This window comes from Lactuca serriola, chromosome 8 (assembly GCF_051521515.1).
Source record: "Lactuca serriola cultivar US96UC23 chromosome 8, Lser_US96UC23_V15, whole genome shotgun sequence".
NCBI classification, from domain to species: domain Eukaryota; kingdom Viridiplantae; phylum Streptophyta; class Magnoliopsida; order Asterales; family Asteraceae; genus Lactuca; species Lactuca serriola.
This window is the reverse complement of record NC_136415.1, coordinates 68,502,021-68,520,896: the sequence shown is the minus strand read 5'-3', so window position 1 is coordinate 68,520,896 and position 18,876 is coordinate 68,502,021. Positions and strand designations below refer to the sequence as shown.

The 18,876-nt window shown below is 39.7% G+C and overlaps 1 protein-coding gene across 2 annotated transcripts; it reads right to left on the bottom strand.

Annotated features, from left to right (window-relative positions):
- Positions 1 to 1,400: 1,400 nt before the first annotated feature.
- Positions 1,401 to 15,482, bottom strand: RUS3 (root UVB sensitive protein (Protein of unknown function, DUF647)). 2 transcript variants are annotated; one of them, XM_079014498.1, is made up of 14 exons: positions 15,168 to 15,454; positions 14,622 to 14,681; positions 14,478 to 14,516; positions 14,312 to 14,374; positions 14,168 to 14,224; positions 3,286 to 3,349; positions 3,083 to 3,166; positions 2,933 to 3,015; positions 2,726 to 2,855; positions 2,545 to 2,637; positions 2,291 to 2,429; positions 2,176 to 2,216; positions 1,932 to 2,104; positions 1,401 to 1,808 (listed from the first exon to the last, which is right to left on the bottom strand). In XM_079014498.1, exons 1-14 carry the CDS (start codon positions 15,354 to 15,356, stop codon positions 1,722 to 1,724), a joined length of 1,302 nt encoding a protein of 433 aa, XP_078870624.1. In that variant the 5' UTR covers positions 15,357 to 15,454; the 3' UTR covers positions 1,401 to 1,721. The 2 variants fall into 2 exon arrangements, with proteins under 2 accessions (XP_078870624.1, XP_078870623.1); XM_079014497.1 differs by lacking the exons at positions 1,401 to 1,808; positions 1,932 to 2,104; positions 2,176 to 2,216; ... (4 more) ...; positions 3,083 to 3,166; positions 3,286 to 3,349 and adding an exon at positions 3,356 to 7,624 and having other exon boundaries at positions 15,168 to 15,482.
- Between the last annotated feature and the right edge of the window lie 3,394 nt (positions 15,483 to 18,876).

Here is an 18,876-nt window from a genome sequence, read left to right as displayed (position 1 = left end):
TAAAAAATACTCGATAATCATGAAAATCGAGTGATATTCAGCAAAAAAACGTCGAATATATGTTTTGATACCTTTCGATGAAGCTTTTGATGGCGTTTTCTCTCTTTTTGACAACATTTTCTTCGTTTTCATTGAAAATCGATGAAATGTTAGAGAGAAGCGAGGGTCTTCTGTTGAGAGAAATGAGGGTTTTTATTTTCGTAAATCGAGGATTCTGACGATGTATGTATTCACAATTCAGTTTCTATTCCTTTTTATGATTATACCCCTGTTATTTTTTAAATGTGATATGTTTGAAACCAATTGTTAAGTTATTTACAATTATGTCACCTTGTAAAATTAAAGTGTAATTTTTATTCTCAAATGTTCTCACAATAAAAATGTTCTCAATTGAACGTTCTCCTAATGTAATCCACATTAAACTATCTAAACAATTTTGTGCTTTTATATATATATATATATATATATATATATATATATATATATATATATATATATATATATATATATATATATATATATTAAATCCAAAGTGTAGTTTAACAAGAATGAAGCCATTATGCTAAAGTTGAATATGTAAAAATTGTTGTTTTGTGTATGTTCCAACTTCTAAGAAGGTTCACATCGATGAGAGTTCAAATATGGAGTGATGTTTGTTTTGGGTTTATCTTCAATGATTTGTCAAATTTATGTACATTTACTTGAGCTAGTTGAAACTTTCTTTAGAAGCCATGTATCTTAGTTGATCTCGTGTGAACTATAACTTTTATATATATTGGTAAGTTTGGATTTTTTTTTTTTTAAGTTTTTATATATATATTGGTAAATTTTTGGTGTTAAAAAAATAATAAAGAAAAAAAAAACTTCAATATACTGGTAAGGTTGGGTCATTTGAAAAGACTGTAACATTAAAAATAAACAATCTTTTGTATGAAACCTTTTCGTATAAAAGCAAATAAAATGACTTTTGGTCCACATCTTGTGTTGTGAACATAAAAAAAAAAACTAAAGACATTTTACCACTTCAAAAACAAACACCGCATTTATTGCACACGAAAGGAGGAAAGACCCAACATTGGATTGGATAAACTCTTTATAACTATTTTCAATGTGAGGATGGAGAGAAAAAGAGGATACTCATGTCTTTTTTCAATGTGAGGATGAAAAAAAAAAGATATTCATGTCTTTCACATAGACTCAAGATTGGGAGCCAATCACTACATTGTTCCACCTTTTTTGGAGGAACAAAAGTTACTAAATTTAAAATTAAAAAAAAAAAATCTTTTTTGAATGGCAGTTACAGAAGTTAATGGATAAATTATAAATAAGATGGAACTACCTATCACCATACAAGGAGACAAATAAATAAATGGACATTGTTGTAGAAAATTAGAAAAAAATGTTCTACAAACTTCCATCATTTTTTTAATCTCTTGATACCTCATGATCTTTGTAAAACTTTTATGAATCTTGGGTCAACCTTTGTTTCTGGTTCTTACAATGCTTTGTTAATTTACAGATATGGTCCCTGTAATTTTTTCATAACACATTTCATCCCTAAAACTTTTTTTTTCACCTTTTTCATATACCACAATAGACAAACCCAAATTCTCATATAACTATCCTCAAATCACGAGTAATAAATGCCCATTTAATCATTAAAAAACGAATTCGATTTTTGTTAATTGATTGATTTTGTGTGAACAGGTGTCATATATCTTCTAGTTTATCTTTTTATGTGTCCAGTTTGCCCTCCATACGATTGATGATGACAAAAGTCGCTCTGTTTTCCAACCACATGATTGAAGCTGCAAATTAATTAAAATAAAAAAGTAGAGATTAAGAGTTAAGTTATCCATCTATTTTTTAATGTAAAAATTAAAAAATACTAGTTTATTAATTGAATTATTTTTACACAAAGTAAAACATACCTTGAAAATAAAGTCTTGATAATGTTTGTTCATCCACATTTGGCTTTTCTTATCATCTAACAGATTCGCCATAACAAGAGCATGCATGAATCCCTTCATCACATCTCCACTACTTGAATCTTTATGCACAACAATGCTCACAATTCCTTTATTCTCAAGTAACAAGTATTTTCCTAAAACTCCAAAAATAAATTAATTAATATTGATATATCCATATATTAACAAAATATAATTAAACCTCAACCTTTTTCATACTCAGATCCAGCATAACTTAATAGCTCCTTCCTGTTTATTAACATATTAAAGTCTATAAGGTCAGTTGTAATTCCCTATTAAATAAATAGTATTTAATAACTTACATTTCCAAGGTGTTGAGTGAGGAAACCCTGATACCTAAACATACACGTGTATACAGAGATTTTGTATTTTTTGAACTCCAACTACTCATCCATAAAGGCAACACATGCTCCAACACAGAGACCTCTTTTGGAGACAAAACTAATAAAAAAAATGCAAGAAATAGCAACGTAATTATGTTTATTAATTTATTAATAAACTATAATATAATGTTGTAAATGTAATAGAGAGAGAGAGAAATGGAAATCACAATCACCTCCACCAGTCTCCATGAAATGCAACAAAAGAATTGAGCTTCTTTCACAGTTTAATGTAGTGAGATTAAGGCACCTAACAGCTTTGTAATTAGCTACAAAACATATAATAAATTAGTTTCAGTAAAATATATATTTTATTTTGTAAATTTTTGTAATAAAAGAAGTAGAAGCATAACTAACCATACATGTGGAACATTGTGAGGGACAAAAAAGAGAACCATATAATAGTGGAGTGTCCCATTGTAATGTGTGCAAGAAGCATTCCTAAAGCCATTCCAATCATTGTTGCAACTGTCTCTTGGCTTCCTTCCTATCACTCAAAGTAGAAATATTTTAATTTATTATTTTTATTATTATTGTTGTTTTATATAAAATCAAGAAAACTACCTTTGCAGATATATCTGCTGCGTTATTCTGAAGAGCAAAATGTTGGGTCAAAGCAGCTCTAGTTGCTCCACTGGCAACACCAGCTGAAGGGTATTTTGGTCATATTGATCACAAGGGTAGTAAATTACACAAAGTGAAGTAATTACTTACTGAAAGATCTTGACAAGCTTCCTATGCAGACAATGAATATAAATGCCGAAGGGAACAATGGAGAAACAAGGTCCATCAGCATTCCTGTGATGTTGGTAAAATTATAATTATAAATAATATTACAATTTTAATTTTTTAAAGTAATGAATATCGACAGGCATTATTTGAATCATTGAATGTAAGGAAAATAAATGGACCAATACCAAGATCATTCATGAGATCTGCAACAAGACGCCACATTTTGGCATTGCTATCTAAGTTTGAGCCCTGAAAAGAAAAAATAAAAATAAATTTTATTCTCATGTATAAATGTTTGTTGTCATCTATGAATAGATGATATGCCCCAACCATTTCGGTTCTACAAACGCAAGGGCAAAAGGGTCCAAGGCCAAGGGTGGAATGAGATGAATACCAACAAACAACCAATTCAAGACATCCAGGGGTAATTGCGTAATTCTGATGTGGCAGCTCCTTTTTTGTGGGGAACATTGGTAATGGGAGTGACATGTTGTCATGGAATGAGCTGCAGGTCTTTTTGTTATTTTTGTCCTTTTCTTTTGCTATTTAAGGTTCTTGTCTGTGTCTGTTTTGGGTGTGTAAAAACTGAGTAGTGCTTTAGCAATTTGGAGAGCCCATCCTCTCGAAAGATGGAGTTTATCAATTGAAGTTTGCTTTCGTTATTTCTTGTGCAATTTCTATAGTATTGTCTTACTTCTAGAAATCTTAAGCAAGTTGGAGATCTCAGGGGGCATTTCAACTGGTATCAGAGCAATACTTTCCATGGGAGGAGCATTAAAAGAAGCTGCTGCTGTCAAGAAGGTGGAAGAGCAAGTTGGGGTGATACAAGTCCAGCTTCACTCTCATGGCGTGGATATTCAAGACATGAAGCTGAGAATGGAAACTATTATCCAATGGCAGGATGAAATGAGAACAAACATGAACAAGCTGCTAGAACGAAGTGAGGCTAACACAGGGGGAAGAGGAGGAAGTTCAAACACCCCAAACTCGGGTCTCATCACCCCAATGGGAGACACGACGAACAAGAGCAAAGGCATTGAAGGATCGGGACATAGCGGCTCCGGTGATGGGGGTTCCGGTAACAGTGGCTCCGGCCACGGCGGCCCCGGACTGATCTTTGGCAGTTTCGACGGAAACAACGCAGGAAGGGGAAGATATGAATACCGTCACCGCAAAATCGACATGCCTAGCTTTGATGGAACCGAACCCTGATGGATGGATACTGCAAGCGGAACGTTACTTTGCCATATATCAATTGATTGATGAAGAAAAGGTGGAGGCAGCGATTCTTAGTCTCAACGGAGATGCCCTCGCGTGGTACAGATGGTCTAACAATCAACAAGCGTTGACGACATGGGAGTGTATGAAAACCTTATTTCTCAAGAAATTTCGTTCCGTTTTAGGAGGCGACATCTATGAACAATGGAATTCCTTGGAGCAAACCACCACTACCATCGAGTACATACGACGGTTCATCGAGCTAGCGGCTCCCCTCGAAGAAGTTACAGACATAGTAGCGCTCGCAAGTTTCCTTAAGGGCCTCAAGCCTGAAATCAGAGATGAATTACACATGTGGACTCCCTTGGATCTGGGCCGTGCCATGGATCTAGCCCAACAAATTGAACAAAGAAATCGTAACCTCAGATCCAGTGGTGGATTCGGATCATAAAGTGCCGACTAATTTTATTGTTACGTATTAGGTCACATACAATCAACATATATAGGTTTAGATATTACACATTGATACCCTCTATTCTATAATATATTTAATTGTGTCTAATACGCCCCCACAAGCTAAGGACAGGGAACGACCTGCAGCTTGGATCTTAGTTGTATGAATCTTGGAGTTGGCAATGGCTTTGTGAAGATGTCGGCTATTTGATCATGTGTAGAGATGAGCCGGACTTTGAGATCTTTATTTGCAACCTTTTCTCTGACAAAGTGGAAGTCAACTTCCACATGACTGGATTAGCCAAGAGATAAGTTGCCCCAAAATTATCACACCATAAGACCGGGGGTGTAGAGTTGTTAACACCAAGTTCTCGAAGAAGAGATTGAAGCCAGGTGAGGTGAGCTCAGCAACCGTGTCAGCAAGCGCCTTGTACTCAGACTCAGTTGAAGATCTAGATACGGTTCGTTGTTTCCGTGCGGTCCAAGATATTAAATTGGAACCAAGATATATTGCAAATCCCCCCGTGGACCGACGGTCATCTGGGCAACCGTCCCGGTCAGCATTCGAAAAGGCAATTAAGGTATCTGATCCCTGCCAAACAGAGTTGGTAAATGCTTGTAGTTGAGTGCTTGAGGTTTGGCGAATAAGCATGCCATGATCAACAGTGCCATGAAGGTAGCGAAGAATTCGCTTGACAGCAGACCAATGGTTGTCAGTCGGAGCATGCATGAACTGACATACCTTGTTGACGGCAAAGGTAATGTCCGGCTTGGATAAGGTCACATACTGAAGGGCTCCAACAACTTGGCAATACCATACCGGATCGGAAAAGAGAGGGCTGTCATTGATTGTCAGAGGTCTAGAGGTGTTGAGGGCTAGAGGTGTTCATCGGAGTTGGAGTCGGCTTAGAATCTAACAAACCAGTCTTTTGGAGAAGTTCCAAAATGTATTTTCGTTGAGCGAGGATGATGTCAGGCCCTCTTGGAACAATTTCAATGCCTAGAAAATATGATAGAGCCGAGATCTTTGATAGCAAACGTGGCAACAAGTTGTTGAATGACTTTATTAATAAGAGCAGTATTGTTGCCCGTGAGAATGAGATCATCAACGTAAATCAACATGTATAAAGTTGTACCGGCATGAGAATAGATGAACAGGGAAGGATCGGTCTAGGACCCTTTGAAGCCGAGAAGATGGATGATGTGTGTAAGGCGTTGAAACCAGGCCCTAGGAGCTTGCTTGAGGCCATAGATGGATTTGTGGAGTAGGCACACGTGGTTCGAATGTTGTGCATCAACGAATCCAGGAGGTTGTTTCATATATATTGTTTCTTCTAGATTGCCATGTAAGAAGGCATTTTGAACATCTAGTTGTCGAAGATGCCAGTTCTGTGTGATAGCAAGAGAGAGTACAACTCGGATGGTGGTTGATTTGACTACAAGGCTGAACGTCTCATGGTAATCTATCCCTGGTTGCTGACGAAATCCTTTTGCAACGAACCGTGCTTTGTAGCGATTAATGGCGCCATCTTTATCACGTTTTAATCTGTAAACCCGCTTACAATCAATAATGTTAGTATTCGGTACTGGAGGTACCAGGGACCATGTGCCATTTTTTTGTAAGGCAATGTATTCTTCTTCCATGGCTTTGCGCCACTCAGGTGATTTGTTGGCAACCGAAAAAGACGTGGGTTCATGATGGGCACTAGGCTGACAAGGAACTCGTTGTTTTGGGTTTTGGCGGAGATTTGCTGGTCTAGCGCGAGGTGGGTTAGGTGGGGTTGGGGTTGGAGTCGCTGTCGGTTGCGGAGTGGAGACAGATGGTGGTGAGGTATCGGGTGTGGAAGGGGTGTCAGTTGCAGGAGATGTACCAAGAGGAAAGGAGGATTCGTCAAAACAAACGTGTCGGGCAATATATACCTGATCGGTGGAGAGATCAAGGCATCAGTAACCATGATGGAATGGGCTGTATCCAAGAAAAATACAAGGAGTGGACCGGAAATCCATTTTATGACTGTTATAAGGGCGAAGATATGGAAAGCATAAGCAACCAAAGACCTTTAGAAATGAGTAGTCGGGAGGTCTTTGAAAGACGAGTTCAAATGGTGATATGTTTGTAGAGGTGCTAGAGGGCATCCGATTGATGAGGTAAACAGCCGTTTCAAAAGCAAAATGCCAAAACCTTTGAGGAGTGCTAGAATGAGCCATTAAGGCTAGGCCGGTTTCAACGACATGTCTGTGGCGTCGTTCAACAAAACCGTTTTGAGCACCGGTGTGTGGGCATGACCGTATGTGAACAATTCCAAGGCTGGTAAGGAATGTTGAGGTGTTGCGAAACTCACCACCCCAATCAGTTTGCACTTTCTTTAATTTAGTTGAAAATTGTTGTTCAACTGTTCTAACAAAGGTTTTAAAGAGATTGTGTACCTCAGACTTGCCAGACATAGGAAATATCCACATAAATCTAGTATGATGATCAACACATAGTAGAAAGTAACGATGTCCATCAGATGAAAGAGCAAGAGCGGAACACCAAACATCACAATAAACCAAATCCAAAATTTTATTACTTCGAAAAGAGGAAATAGGTAAAGGAATTTTGCAAGATTTGCCTAATTGACAGGAAGAACAAAAGCTAGGTAATGTATTATTTGAAACAGGAAGTTTAGAACTAGAAACTATAAACTGAAAAAGGCGTTTATGCGGATGCCCAAGTCGCCTATGCCAAATGGTGGAGGATGCACGAGTTGTTGAGAGAGCTACTTGAGGAGTGGATCGAAGTTGTGGCAGACGCAAAGAGTAAAGACCATGCTCACTGGGGCCCATTAGAAGTGTAGTGTGTGTAAGCTCGTCCTTGACAACAAAAAATTGGAGTGAAATTCAAGGAAAACATGATTATCAAGATAAAATTGTTGTACAGAAATAAGATGTTTTGTGATGTTTGGTACATGAAGAATTTTAGAAAGATGAAACGTTTTATTGGGTGAATGAATATGAGATGATCCAATATAAAGAATAGGAAGGCCCTTACCATCACCAACATGCAAATTGTCATGACCTTGATACTGTGGGTTGTCGTCCATGCTTGCTAGGTCGGGCGTAACGTGGCTTTTAGCACTTGTGTCAAGATACCATGAGGCAGAAGTAGATGTGGTGTTGTCACTAGCAAAGTTGGTTGTGGGTCGGTTACGTATAGTGGATGGATCACCGTTGGGACATTGGGATGGTAGGTGACCAATGCCACATCTATTACAGGTACCATAGACAGTGTTTTGGTTGGAAGCCCAACTAAATGGGCGAGTGTTATCAGTGAATTGACGAGTGTTGTCACCTCGTCCACGAGTGTTGTTTCCTCGATAGGACCCTCTACGACCTCGGTTACCACGGTTGTACGTGGGGGGCTGTCTAGAGCCATAGAAAGCTTGAGAGGTGTTGGGTGAAGTAGGAGTATTCGGTTGTATGTGAAGGCCGAGGGAGGCAAGTTGGGCAGCAATGGAGGCAAGTTAGTCACCGGTAGGTTTTGATGGTTCTTGAGTTGTATAAAAAGCTTGAATAGAGGGTTGTCTAGACTTTGCCAGCATAAAATCATGATCACTAAGAAGGGCATGGAGTTCACTGAAGGTTGTGGGATGTTGGCGACCAGTTATGCTGGCCTTAAGGCCGTTGTATTCATCACGTAAGCCGGAGACAGCAAGCATAACGAGATCTTTATCTGGCACAGGAGAGCCAATGGCAGGTAGGGCATCAGAGTATTCTTGGGCACGGTTGAGGTAGGCATCGATGGTTTCATCTCCTTTCATCTCTATGCGTAGGAGTTGTGTCTTGAGGGTAAATTCTCGAGAAGATGATTGTGGTCATCTTTATGCGTAGGAGTTGTGTCTTGAGGGTAAATTCTCGAGAAGATGATTGTGGTGCAAAGGCATGTTCTAGAGAAGACCAGAGTTGATGAGAAGTTGTACCTTGAACATAACGAAAGGCAGACTCCGATATGCTGGAGATGATCAACAGACGCACGTGTGCATCATTGGCTATCCAGATTGGATAGTTGGGGTTGGGTTGTGGTCCCGGTTTAGGATCAGCGGTGGTTGTTGCAGCTGCTGGTAGTTCTTTAGGTGGACACGGGATTGTGCCGTCCACATAGTCAAATAATCTGTGTGCAAGTAGGAAGGGATGTATCATAGCCTTCCAGTAGACATAATTCGTTGTTGTGAGATTGAAAGGGAATTTGTGAGAGGTGTGAGCTTTCTTCTGATCAACAGTGAAAGCAGCGATGAGAGCCATGATCGATTGATAGGAGATTGATTGTTGACCTTGATTGTGAGAATCCCTAGTTGTTGATCGATAGCAGTAGGCAGCAAGAAACCTTGCGCTCTGATACCATAAAGTGCCGACTAATTTTATTGTTACGTATTAAGGTTACATACAATCAACATATATAGGTTTAGATATTACACATTGATACCCTCTATTCTATAATATATTTAATTGTGTCTAATAGATCACTAGGTTTGCGAAGAACCATACCCGGTATATCGACGTTATCAAGTACTTTCCCTTCATCCCAAAACAATTCCAATTCACTTAGGGCAGGGGAACAAAATCGGCGTCTCACTGAATCACAGATACAAGAACGAAGAGTAAAGGGGTTGTGGTACAGGTGTAACGAGAAGTGGAACAAGGGGCATCAATTTAAACCCAAATCAACGTAATTCTGGTGGAGGAAGAGGACTCGGGTAGGGAAATTCAAGAGGAAGACGACATAGTCACACCAGATGGGACAAGTCCCATCTGAAGTGAATGAAATGGTGGAAGTCTCGCTCAACTCTGTATCAGGGTTAACTTCACCAAAAACTATGAAACTAAAAGGAAAGATCCTTGACCGATAGATGGTGGCGTTGATTGACCCAGGGCAACTCATAATTTTATAGCCCTAAATTTGGTGCAGACCTTGGGAATTCCCGTCTTGGCAACAGAGCCATATGGAGTTAGGATGGGAACGGGTGATAGTGAGGAAGGACAAGGGGTTTGTCAAGGCGTTCTTCTCCGATTAGGAGAGATTGGCATAGTGGAGGAATTCTTACCCCTATGATTAGGGAGTTCTGATGTTATATTGGGAATGAAATGGCTCGAGACGCTAGGAACCACACAGACCAACTGGAAGGAACAAACAATGAAGTTTGAGGTGGCAGGTGAGCAGGTGTGCCTAAAGGGTGACCGGTCCTTAGGAAAAAACTAGATTTCCTTGAGGGCAATGGCTCGGGAACTTAAAAGAGAAGGGAGCGAGATACTTATCGAGTTATGTAACACTGAAACAACAACAGAGATTACAAAGGAAATTCCTAATTTCCTAGTAAAAACCATTAATCGCTTCAAGGGGCTGTTTCGAGAACCATCGGGTATGCCAGCCCCAAGGCAGTTAGAACATCAAATTAACCTGAAGGAAGGCACCACCCCCATTAGTGTCAGGCCATACAGGTACCCCCACTTCCAAAAGAATGAAATCGAGAAAATGATACAAGAGATGCTAGCAGCCGGAGTAATCCAAGCCAGTAACAGTCCGTATTCGAGCCCGGTTATCCTAGTCAAGAAGAAAGATGGTTCATGGCGGTTTTGTATTGATTATCGTGCGTTAAATAGAGCTACAGTCCCAGACAAGTTTCCGATTCCTGTGATAGACGAGCTACTTGACGAGTTGCATGTCGGTGGTGTTTAGCAAGTTGGACCTCCATTCCGGATATCATCAGATCAGAATGCGGGCTGAAGACATCCACAAGACCGCGTTCTGAACCCATGAGGACCACTATGAATTCAAAGTGATGTCGTTTGGTTTGACCAACGCCCCCGCAACCTTCCAAGCGTTAATGAATGATGTGTTCCGACCCTACCTCCGAAATTTTATTTTAGTCTTTTTTGATGATATCCTAATCTATTGCTCCAGTGTGGAGGATCATTGTACTCATGTTGCAACTGCCCTTGAGAAACTACAAGAACATAAGCTCTATTTGAATCTGAAAAAGTGTGAATTTGGTCGCTCTAAGCTCTCGTATTTGGGACATGAAATTTCCATTCAAGGGGTGTCGGCGGAAGCAGACAAGATTCAGGCCATGGTCGACTGGCCTAATCCTAAGAATATCAGAGGGGATTTCTGGGTCTTACGAGGTATTACCGTAAATTTGTTAAGGGGTATGCCCAAATTGCCATTCCCTTGACCGAACAACTCAAGAAAGACAGATATGGGTGGAGTGACGAGGCTGAGAAGGCATTCAAGAAATTGAAGGAGGCTATGACCACGGTGCCGGTGTTAGCCATGCCTAACTTCAACAAACCATTCATTATCGAAACGGACGCCTCCGGCTTTGGGTTAAGGGAGGTCCTTATGCAGGAAAACAGACCAATCGCTTATTACAGCTTCACTTTGGGAAAAACAGCTAGACTGAAATCGATCTACGAAAAAGAATTGATGGCAATCGTAAGGGCAATACTCAAATGGAGACCCTACCTACTTGGAAGAAAATTCATTGTAAGGACGGATCAGAAAAGTTTAAAGCATATTCTGGAACAACGACTCATTGGGAGTGATTATCAACAGTGGGTGACTAAGTTGATGGGGTACGACTTTGAAGTGCAATACCGGACAGGAGCGAGCAACAGAGTAGCAGATGCTTTATCGCGGAAAGAACCCACCATAACATGCAATTCAGTAAGTGTTCGGTATTGGAAGTTTTGGGGACAGCTGAAGGAGGAACTTGATAAAGATGAGTTCATCCAAAGAGTTAAGGACCTTGAAGCATAGTTACCAGAAACACGGTACGGTACGGGAAACGAGGTACGGTACAGTACGGGGTTCGTGACATATAGCGTATCGGATACAAGGGGGGTAGGCTCATTTCGGTACGAACCGGTACAGTGTATTGTATAGTACGATACAGTGTGCCTAGTTCTAAGACATTTCATAAAATATATGTATACTATTACTTAACAGTTTAACACTTCAAGGTTCAAACATTAAATGCTTAATAACAAAAGTACCAATTACCAAATCGTAATTGCACAGCCACTGTAAAACGCGGCTTATATCCCGCCCAAATCGCCATGTTAGTCGACGCATAAAATCTCATCGGAAGCAACAAAAACGACTTCAGGTACGCTCAATTTTGACGATTTAGACTCCAGGTACACTCGATTTAGACTCTAGGAACGTTATTAGAATCGATTGGGATCGCTATTAGGATCGATTGGGATCGCGATTGGGATCGACTGTATCCAATTCGAGGTTCGCCCATATATCACGTACCGGACCGATTTCGTCTCGATTGGGTACAGGGCGTTTGGGTACGTGGTACGCCACTGTTTGAGCGTTTCTGGTAACTATGCCTTGAAGTTAATGCCGGGTCACACAAAGACTTTGTTGTTTTGCAGGGAAATTTGTTGTTCAAGGGCAAATTGGTCATACCTGCTGCTTCTCCTCTAATTCCGGAGATAATATCCACTTTTCATGACTCCTATTTGGGGGGCCACTCCGGAGAGAAAAAAACACATCAGAGAACAGCAACCGAATTGTTTTGGGTGGGGATGAAGGCTGCTATAGCTGATTACATCAAGAAGTGTGTGGTTTTTCAGCAACATAAGACTCAAAACACGTCCCCGGCTGGTCTGCTTCAGCCAATCGCTCTTCCAAGGCAGACCTGGGATGAAATCAGCATGGATTTTGTAGAAGGGTTACCCAAGTCGGAGAATTGGGACACAATTTGGGTTGTGGTGGACCGGTTGAGTAAGTACAGCCACTTTATCCCTTTGAAACACCCCTTCACAGCAGCTACTGTTGCCAATAAGTTCATGACAGAAATTGTCCGTCTACATGGGCTACCATTGTCCATCATCAGCGACCGAGATCGCATTTTTCTTAGTCACTTCTGGGTTGAATTATTCAGGCTGCACAGGGTGGATTTGAAACCAAGCACCGCGTATCACCCGCAATCTGATGGGCAGACAGAGGTTGTGAACAGGTGTCTGGAAACCTACTACCTACCTGAGATGTTTTTGTTCTGAAAAACCCAAAAGTTGGGCCAAGTGGTTGGCCTGGGCAGAGTTATGGTATAATAGCTCCTATCACACTTCCACTCAATGTACCCTGTTCAAGGCTCTTTACGGGAGAGACCCACCACCACTGATCAGGTACGAAGGGCAACAAACACCCATCGACACCTTAGATCAACAATTGGAAGAAAGGGATGCAATACTGGATGATCTGAGGGTGAATCTGATGAGGGCTCAACAAAGGATGCAGGACCAGGCGAATAAGAAAAGGCGTGATGTTGAGTTTAAAGTGGGGGATATGGTCTATCTCAAGTTAAAACCATATCGACAAAGGAGCTTAGCAAAGAGAAGATATGAAAAGCTAGCAGCTAGATACTACGGACCCTACCGGTTCAGGAAAGGATTGGCCAAGTGGCGTATAAACTGGAGTTGCCACCTTCCTCAGCTATTCATCCTACCTTTCATGTCTCACAACTGAAAGCAGCTTTGGGAGTCCCGAAACAACCAACCGAAATTCCTTTGGAGATCAGTGCTGAATTAGAACTTTTGGTTCAACCGGAGAACTTAAGAGGGGTCAGGACCAAAACAGGAGGGAGTGGCCAAGATCTGGAAGTTTTGATACAATGGAAAGGATTGACTGACTTGGAGGCAACTTGGGAGGATTATGAGAAGATGAAGAACCAATTTCCAGACTTTTACCTTGAGGACAAGGTGAAAGTTTGGCACACCGGTGTTGATATGCCCCAACCATTTCGGGTCTACCAACGGAAGGGCAAAAGGGTCCAAGGCCAAGGGTGGAATGAGATGAATACCAACAAACAACCAATTCAAGACATCCAGGGGTAATTGCGTAATTCTGATGTGACAGCTCCTTTTTTGTGGGGAACATTGGTAATGGGAGTGTCATGTTGTCATGGAATGAGCTGCAGGTCTTTTTGTTATTTTTGTCATTTTCTTTTGCTATTTAAGGTTCTTGTCTGTGTCTGTTTTGGGTGTGTAAAAACTGAGTAGTGCTTTATGCATTTGGAGAGCCCATCCTCTCGAAAGATGGAGTTTATCAATTGAAGTTTGCTTTCGTTATTTCTTGTACAATTTCTATAGTATTGTCTTACTTCTAGAAATCTTAAGCAAGTTGGAGATCTCAGGGCATATCAATAGATGATTTACAGACCCCTTGATGAATGAATATAGAAGTAGAACACCCTATGTGAAATGTTATGAAAGAGATATACAGTAGTATAAAACTACATGGTCTTCAAGTGAAGCACATAAATATTCAAACCAATTACTTTTTTTTTTTTGTATATAAAAAGATTCATATATGAGTAAGGATGGGCTATAATGAACAGAACTACACACCTGGTAGAATGTGAACATGACACCTCCAAGCATTCCAGTTAAATCCCTCAAAAACCACTGCAAAAGTTCCAGTTATGAAGCAAATGGACAACATCACCAATGATTTATTATAATAATAGTAGACTTGATACACAAAGAATATACCTGAAAAGTAGCCCCAATTACAGTTGCTGATTTCTCCCCAACTCCTATAGCACTTAAGAGAGCCTAGTAAAGTGATATGGTGAGTGAATGATGTTTAAACACGAATTTTTAAACTTGAAATGATCATAAAGGGACTAAATTTAATAGTACATAAAAACATCTTTACTTGTGTAGAAAGCATGGTCCTTATGTATGTTGAAAGGCCCTATGAAAGACATTGAATCCATTAGAATACTTCCTATGAGAATTCCAAAATTATACTAAGGCACTAACACTTCCAAGAAGCAGTGATGGATCTCAATTCTCAAACCTGCAATAAATCCCATGTCTGAAAAGGGATGTAATCAGGAGTCACACTGCTTGGAAATCCCTGCATCCACGGAGTAGTACAGCAGATGTAAGAAACTTCAAGTGCATAGGACACACAGTGTTCAATTCATAGAGATTTTGAAACAAAAACATCACGACAATGTTCAATTCATAGCATTTGGTATTCGTGTGACCTATTTATCAAATTTCCACAAAAGCTGATTGACAAACAACTATGGATATCTATGTTAGAGTGCTTCAGTTCAATATCAAGCTAGATACCTTTCTCCATAATCAACCTAGTGATATTCGATTATAACTAGTACTCGATTCATGGAAATAAACATACAGGTATAATCGCACACTTTCAGCTGTGGATTAATTGTCAATGTAGACATAAGATTTTGCACCAACATATGTAGATTATTTCATAACGATTCAAAGTACAGATTGGCTCATAAACTAATTGGAGCCGCATATAGCTGAAGTATGCGAAATTGGACGAGAACATTAGCGAATAGAATGTGGATTGTTTGTGTTATATTACCTCAGGAACAAATGCCTCGAGGAACCTTCGGGAAAAAAGCTTGAATCGATTACCATGTCTTTTCAACGTGAAAGACAAAGGAGAAGAAGACGGAGATATAACGGCCGTCAACGACAGTTTGTTCGAAGAAGTCCCACTCCATTCTTCAACTACCATTTGAGACGTCACCTTGTCGATTTCTTCTTCCATGGCCGCCGAATGATCGATTTCTTAGGCAGATTTTTTCTCTCTTATGACGAGATCCTGATACTCTCGAAACGAATGTTGACTTAGTGGTGTTTAAAACACCTTTTTACGCGTGGTTCCAGAGTTTAACAAAAAAAAATCCGAGTTTAACTAAAGAAAAGAAGACAAAAAAAAACAAAAAAAAAAATAATTTAATTTAATTTGTGTTTCGGAATTGGAAGTGGAAGGAAATTAGTTATTTTATTATTTCTTTCCAAATCCTTCCAAATCGGAAGGAAAATTAGGAGGAAAAATGATCTTATTTCCCTCCGTTTTTTTCCATTTTTCTTATTTAATGAAATTCGGGAACACTAATTTCTTTTATTTTCTTCTCATTTTCACATATTTCCTTTCTTTTCTCCCTTTAAATTGAACTCGGAAACGAGGCATAGGGAAAAGATAAAAAAACTAAATGGTAAAAACAACGGATATTGTAAAAAGTTATTTTTAATATAAGGAAAATGAATTTTTTGGAAAAGCCAGGTCCTGTAAAAACTATTTTTAGATATAAAGAAAATGAAATTTTTGCAAAAATCAGGTAAACCTTACTTTTTACAATTTTTCCTAAAAGGATTTTTGGCCTCGCAAAAACTAAGTCAAACACCTCCTTAATTACAACGTGAGACCAACTATTTTAAATTTTAAATAAACAAATTATTAAATTATGCGATAAAATTATTTTTTTTCTAATAATATTTTAACGTCTAACACAATCTGATATTTTTTAAAGAAAAAACAAAACTAGTTATTATTTTTTAAACTTATTTAAGTTTTGTATTTTAAAAAAAAAAAACTAAAAAAGTATCAAAACTAAAAGGAAAATACTTAAAGATGTAGGAAGTTCCAAACATATATAGATGCGTGTTTAAATGAGAATATTTCTTAAATTGAAAACAATTGAGAACAAATTTGAACCACTAGTTTTAAACGTATTCACACAGTGATGCTTTCTCTTTCATACAGTGATAGTTTCTCTCTCTCTCTCTCTCTCTCTCTCTCTCTCTCTCTCTCTCTCTCTCTCTCTCTCTCTCTCTCTCTCATTTAGAAGGTAAACCTAGACAACCATCATGCTTAACAGACCACCGTCAGAACCACTGTAACACCACCGAAACCACTATAACATCGTCAGAATTACTCAACTGTCACCTCTCCACTACCTTCGGATCTGCTTGTTCGCCACCTCCCTCCACCTCCGACCGTTTGAAACCACATCCTCCGCCACTCCTTTACCGAACCATCACCAGATCTCATTTCACCCGCCACAAGATCTGGTTCCATTAGATCTAAAGTAGAAGGCAACATGATTTGCTTTCCTGATCTTGTTTTGCGGTCCTCATGGCTTTTCGCTTTGTAAAATCATGTCTGAAAGTGTGCTAAAAAGCCACAGAGATGTCCCCGGCAGCTCCACTACCACTGTGACGTTCTGAAATCCTCTTCGGTATCATCAGTAAATGGTAACGATGTTCTCAAATCATATACTCTCTGATCTCTATGGTTAATATCAGAGCGTTCCCCCGAATCATGTTTTTCCTTAGTGTCGGCGATCAAATGTTTTGTCTCCACATGTATTTTTTTATCACACCCCTAATATCTTTCTCAGTACCTTTGATTTCTCTTGGTTAGGGTTTAGTTGATTGATTCTTGTGATAGTTGACTAGAATTGGAATTATCCATGGCGATTCACTATTTTCTCTTACTCCCATTGAAGTTGTAAGTGTTTTGAAAATTAGGATTTGAAATTAGATTCGACTTTGAAATTGGGTTTTTCATTTATATGATGGTTTTCAATAGGGATAATGACTTAAAAGGGTAATATATTTTTTGATTTGTACACATTTGGTCACTGAGTTTTTTTCGTCCATATTTACCCCCTTTCAACTTGTTAAATTGTACACATTCAGTCCTTATGACCGGTTACTCCAGGTTAGCCTGGAAAAATGACTTAATAGGGTAATATATTTTTCATTTTGTACACATTTAGTCCTTAATATTTTTGTACATATTTAGTCCTTAACATTTTTTTGTCTCAAAATAAGTCTTTTTTTGTACTCATTCAGTACTTATGAGTGATTTCCTTAGGTTTTTTCTCACGATGTCTTACGTGGGACAATCATTGATGAGGTGTTTGGGTTTGTTGATGCTTATGTCCAACACGATCTCGACTGCTTGGTTGCGCAGGTATTGTGGTTTGGCTTAGGTCTTGTATTTTGAGCATCGTAACTTTTTCATACGATATCAAATTTTAACGATTTTTATATCCACGTGTTCAATTTTTTAGTCTACTGCAACTTTCATTAAGATTACTCCTTTTAAAATGTAATATTGTAACATCCCGAAATATCAAGAGTAGAGTTGAAGGGCTAAAAGAGTAAGTTGTGAAAGAGTGACTCGGCGAGTCCATGGATGGACTCGGCGAGTAGAGTCACGACTGGGTCGTGTGTTAAGTATCCGACTCGGCGAGTCGGTAAGGAGGACTCGGCGAGTAGGCGCTGAGTGGAGAAAACCCTAATTCTCGGGGTTGAGCCCTATATAAGAACATTATGTTTTCCTCCCAGCCTCTTTATCACCCCCCCTTGAGCCCCAGAAAACCCTAAATCGCGGAGAAGCACCATTGTTGAGTGGATTGGAGCTTGGAGAAGTAATTGTTGAAGGAATTTTGGGAGATTGAAGGCTTGGAGCAAGGGGCTTTGCTTGGATTCGAATTACATTGCAGTTGGGGCATCTCTTGGAGGTAATATCTCGTTCTTGGGCTATTGTTATGGTGTTTCTTCATTTTGGGGTTTGTGGGAACTTGTCTATGGATGTAATGGGAAGTCTAGAGGTTAAATCTGAGGTTGCTACCTCAGATCTGGAAGGGAGAAGAATCAGAGAGCATGAAAGTCCCTGTGTTGGAGTGTTTAGTGAAGCTTACATGTCCCAAACCCTAGCCCAATGTGCAAACGACCTAGATCTCTTTGGATTCACGTAAAGTTTGCCACTTTACGTGATAGATGAGTGGTAGGAGGCTAGATCTATGTTTTGGAGCAATTGCATGGCCTGGAATGCTTCTGAATGGATTCAGACCGGTGGTACTCGGCAAGTCACATGGGTGTACTTGACGAGTTGCTTGAAGATGAGCTGGGACTCGACGAGTTGGAAGAACAACTCGGAGAGTTGGAAGAACAACTCGGCGAGTTGGATGAAGATGGCCTGGAACTCGGCGAGTTGTATGAACAACTCGGCGAGTAGGTTGATGATAGCCTTAGACTCGGCGAGTCTGTTCTTGGACTCAGCGAGTCTTGTCGAAGGGTCCCGATATTCCCTGGTTGAGTCGAGAATCGGTGAGTCAAGGGATGACTCGGTGAGTTGTGTGCGAGTGGACTCAGAGTTGTTGGACTCGGCGAGTCTCGGGGTGACTCGGCGAGTTAGGTCGCGGATTGAGTGAAGTTCTAATTATGGGAACTCGGCGGGTCATAGGGTTGACTCGGCGAGTAGGGTCAATCAG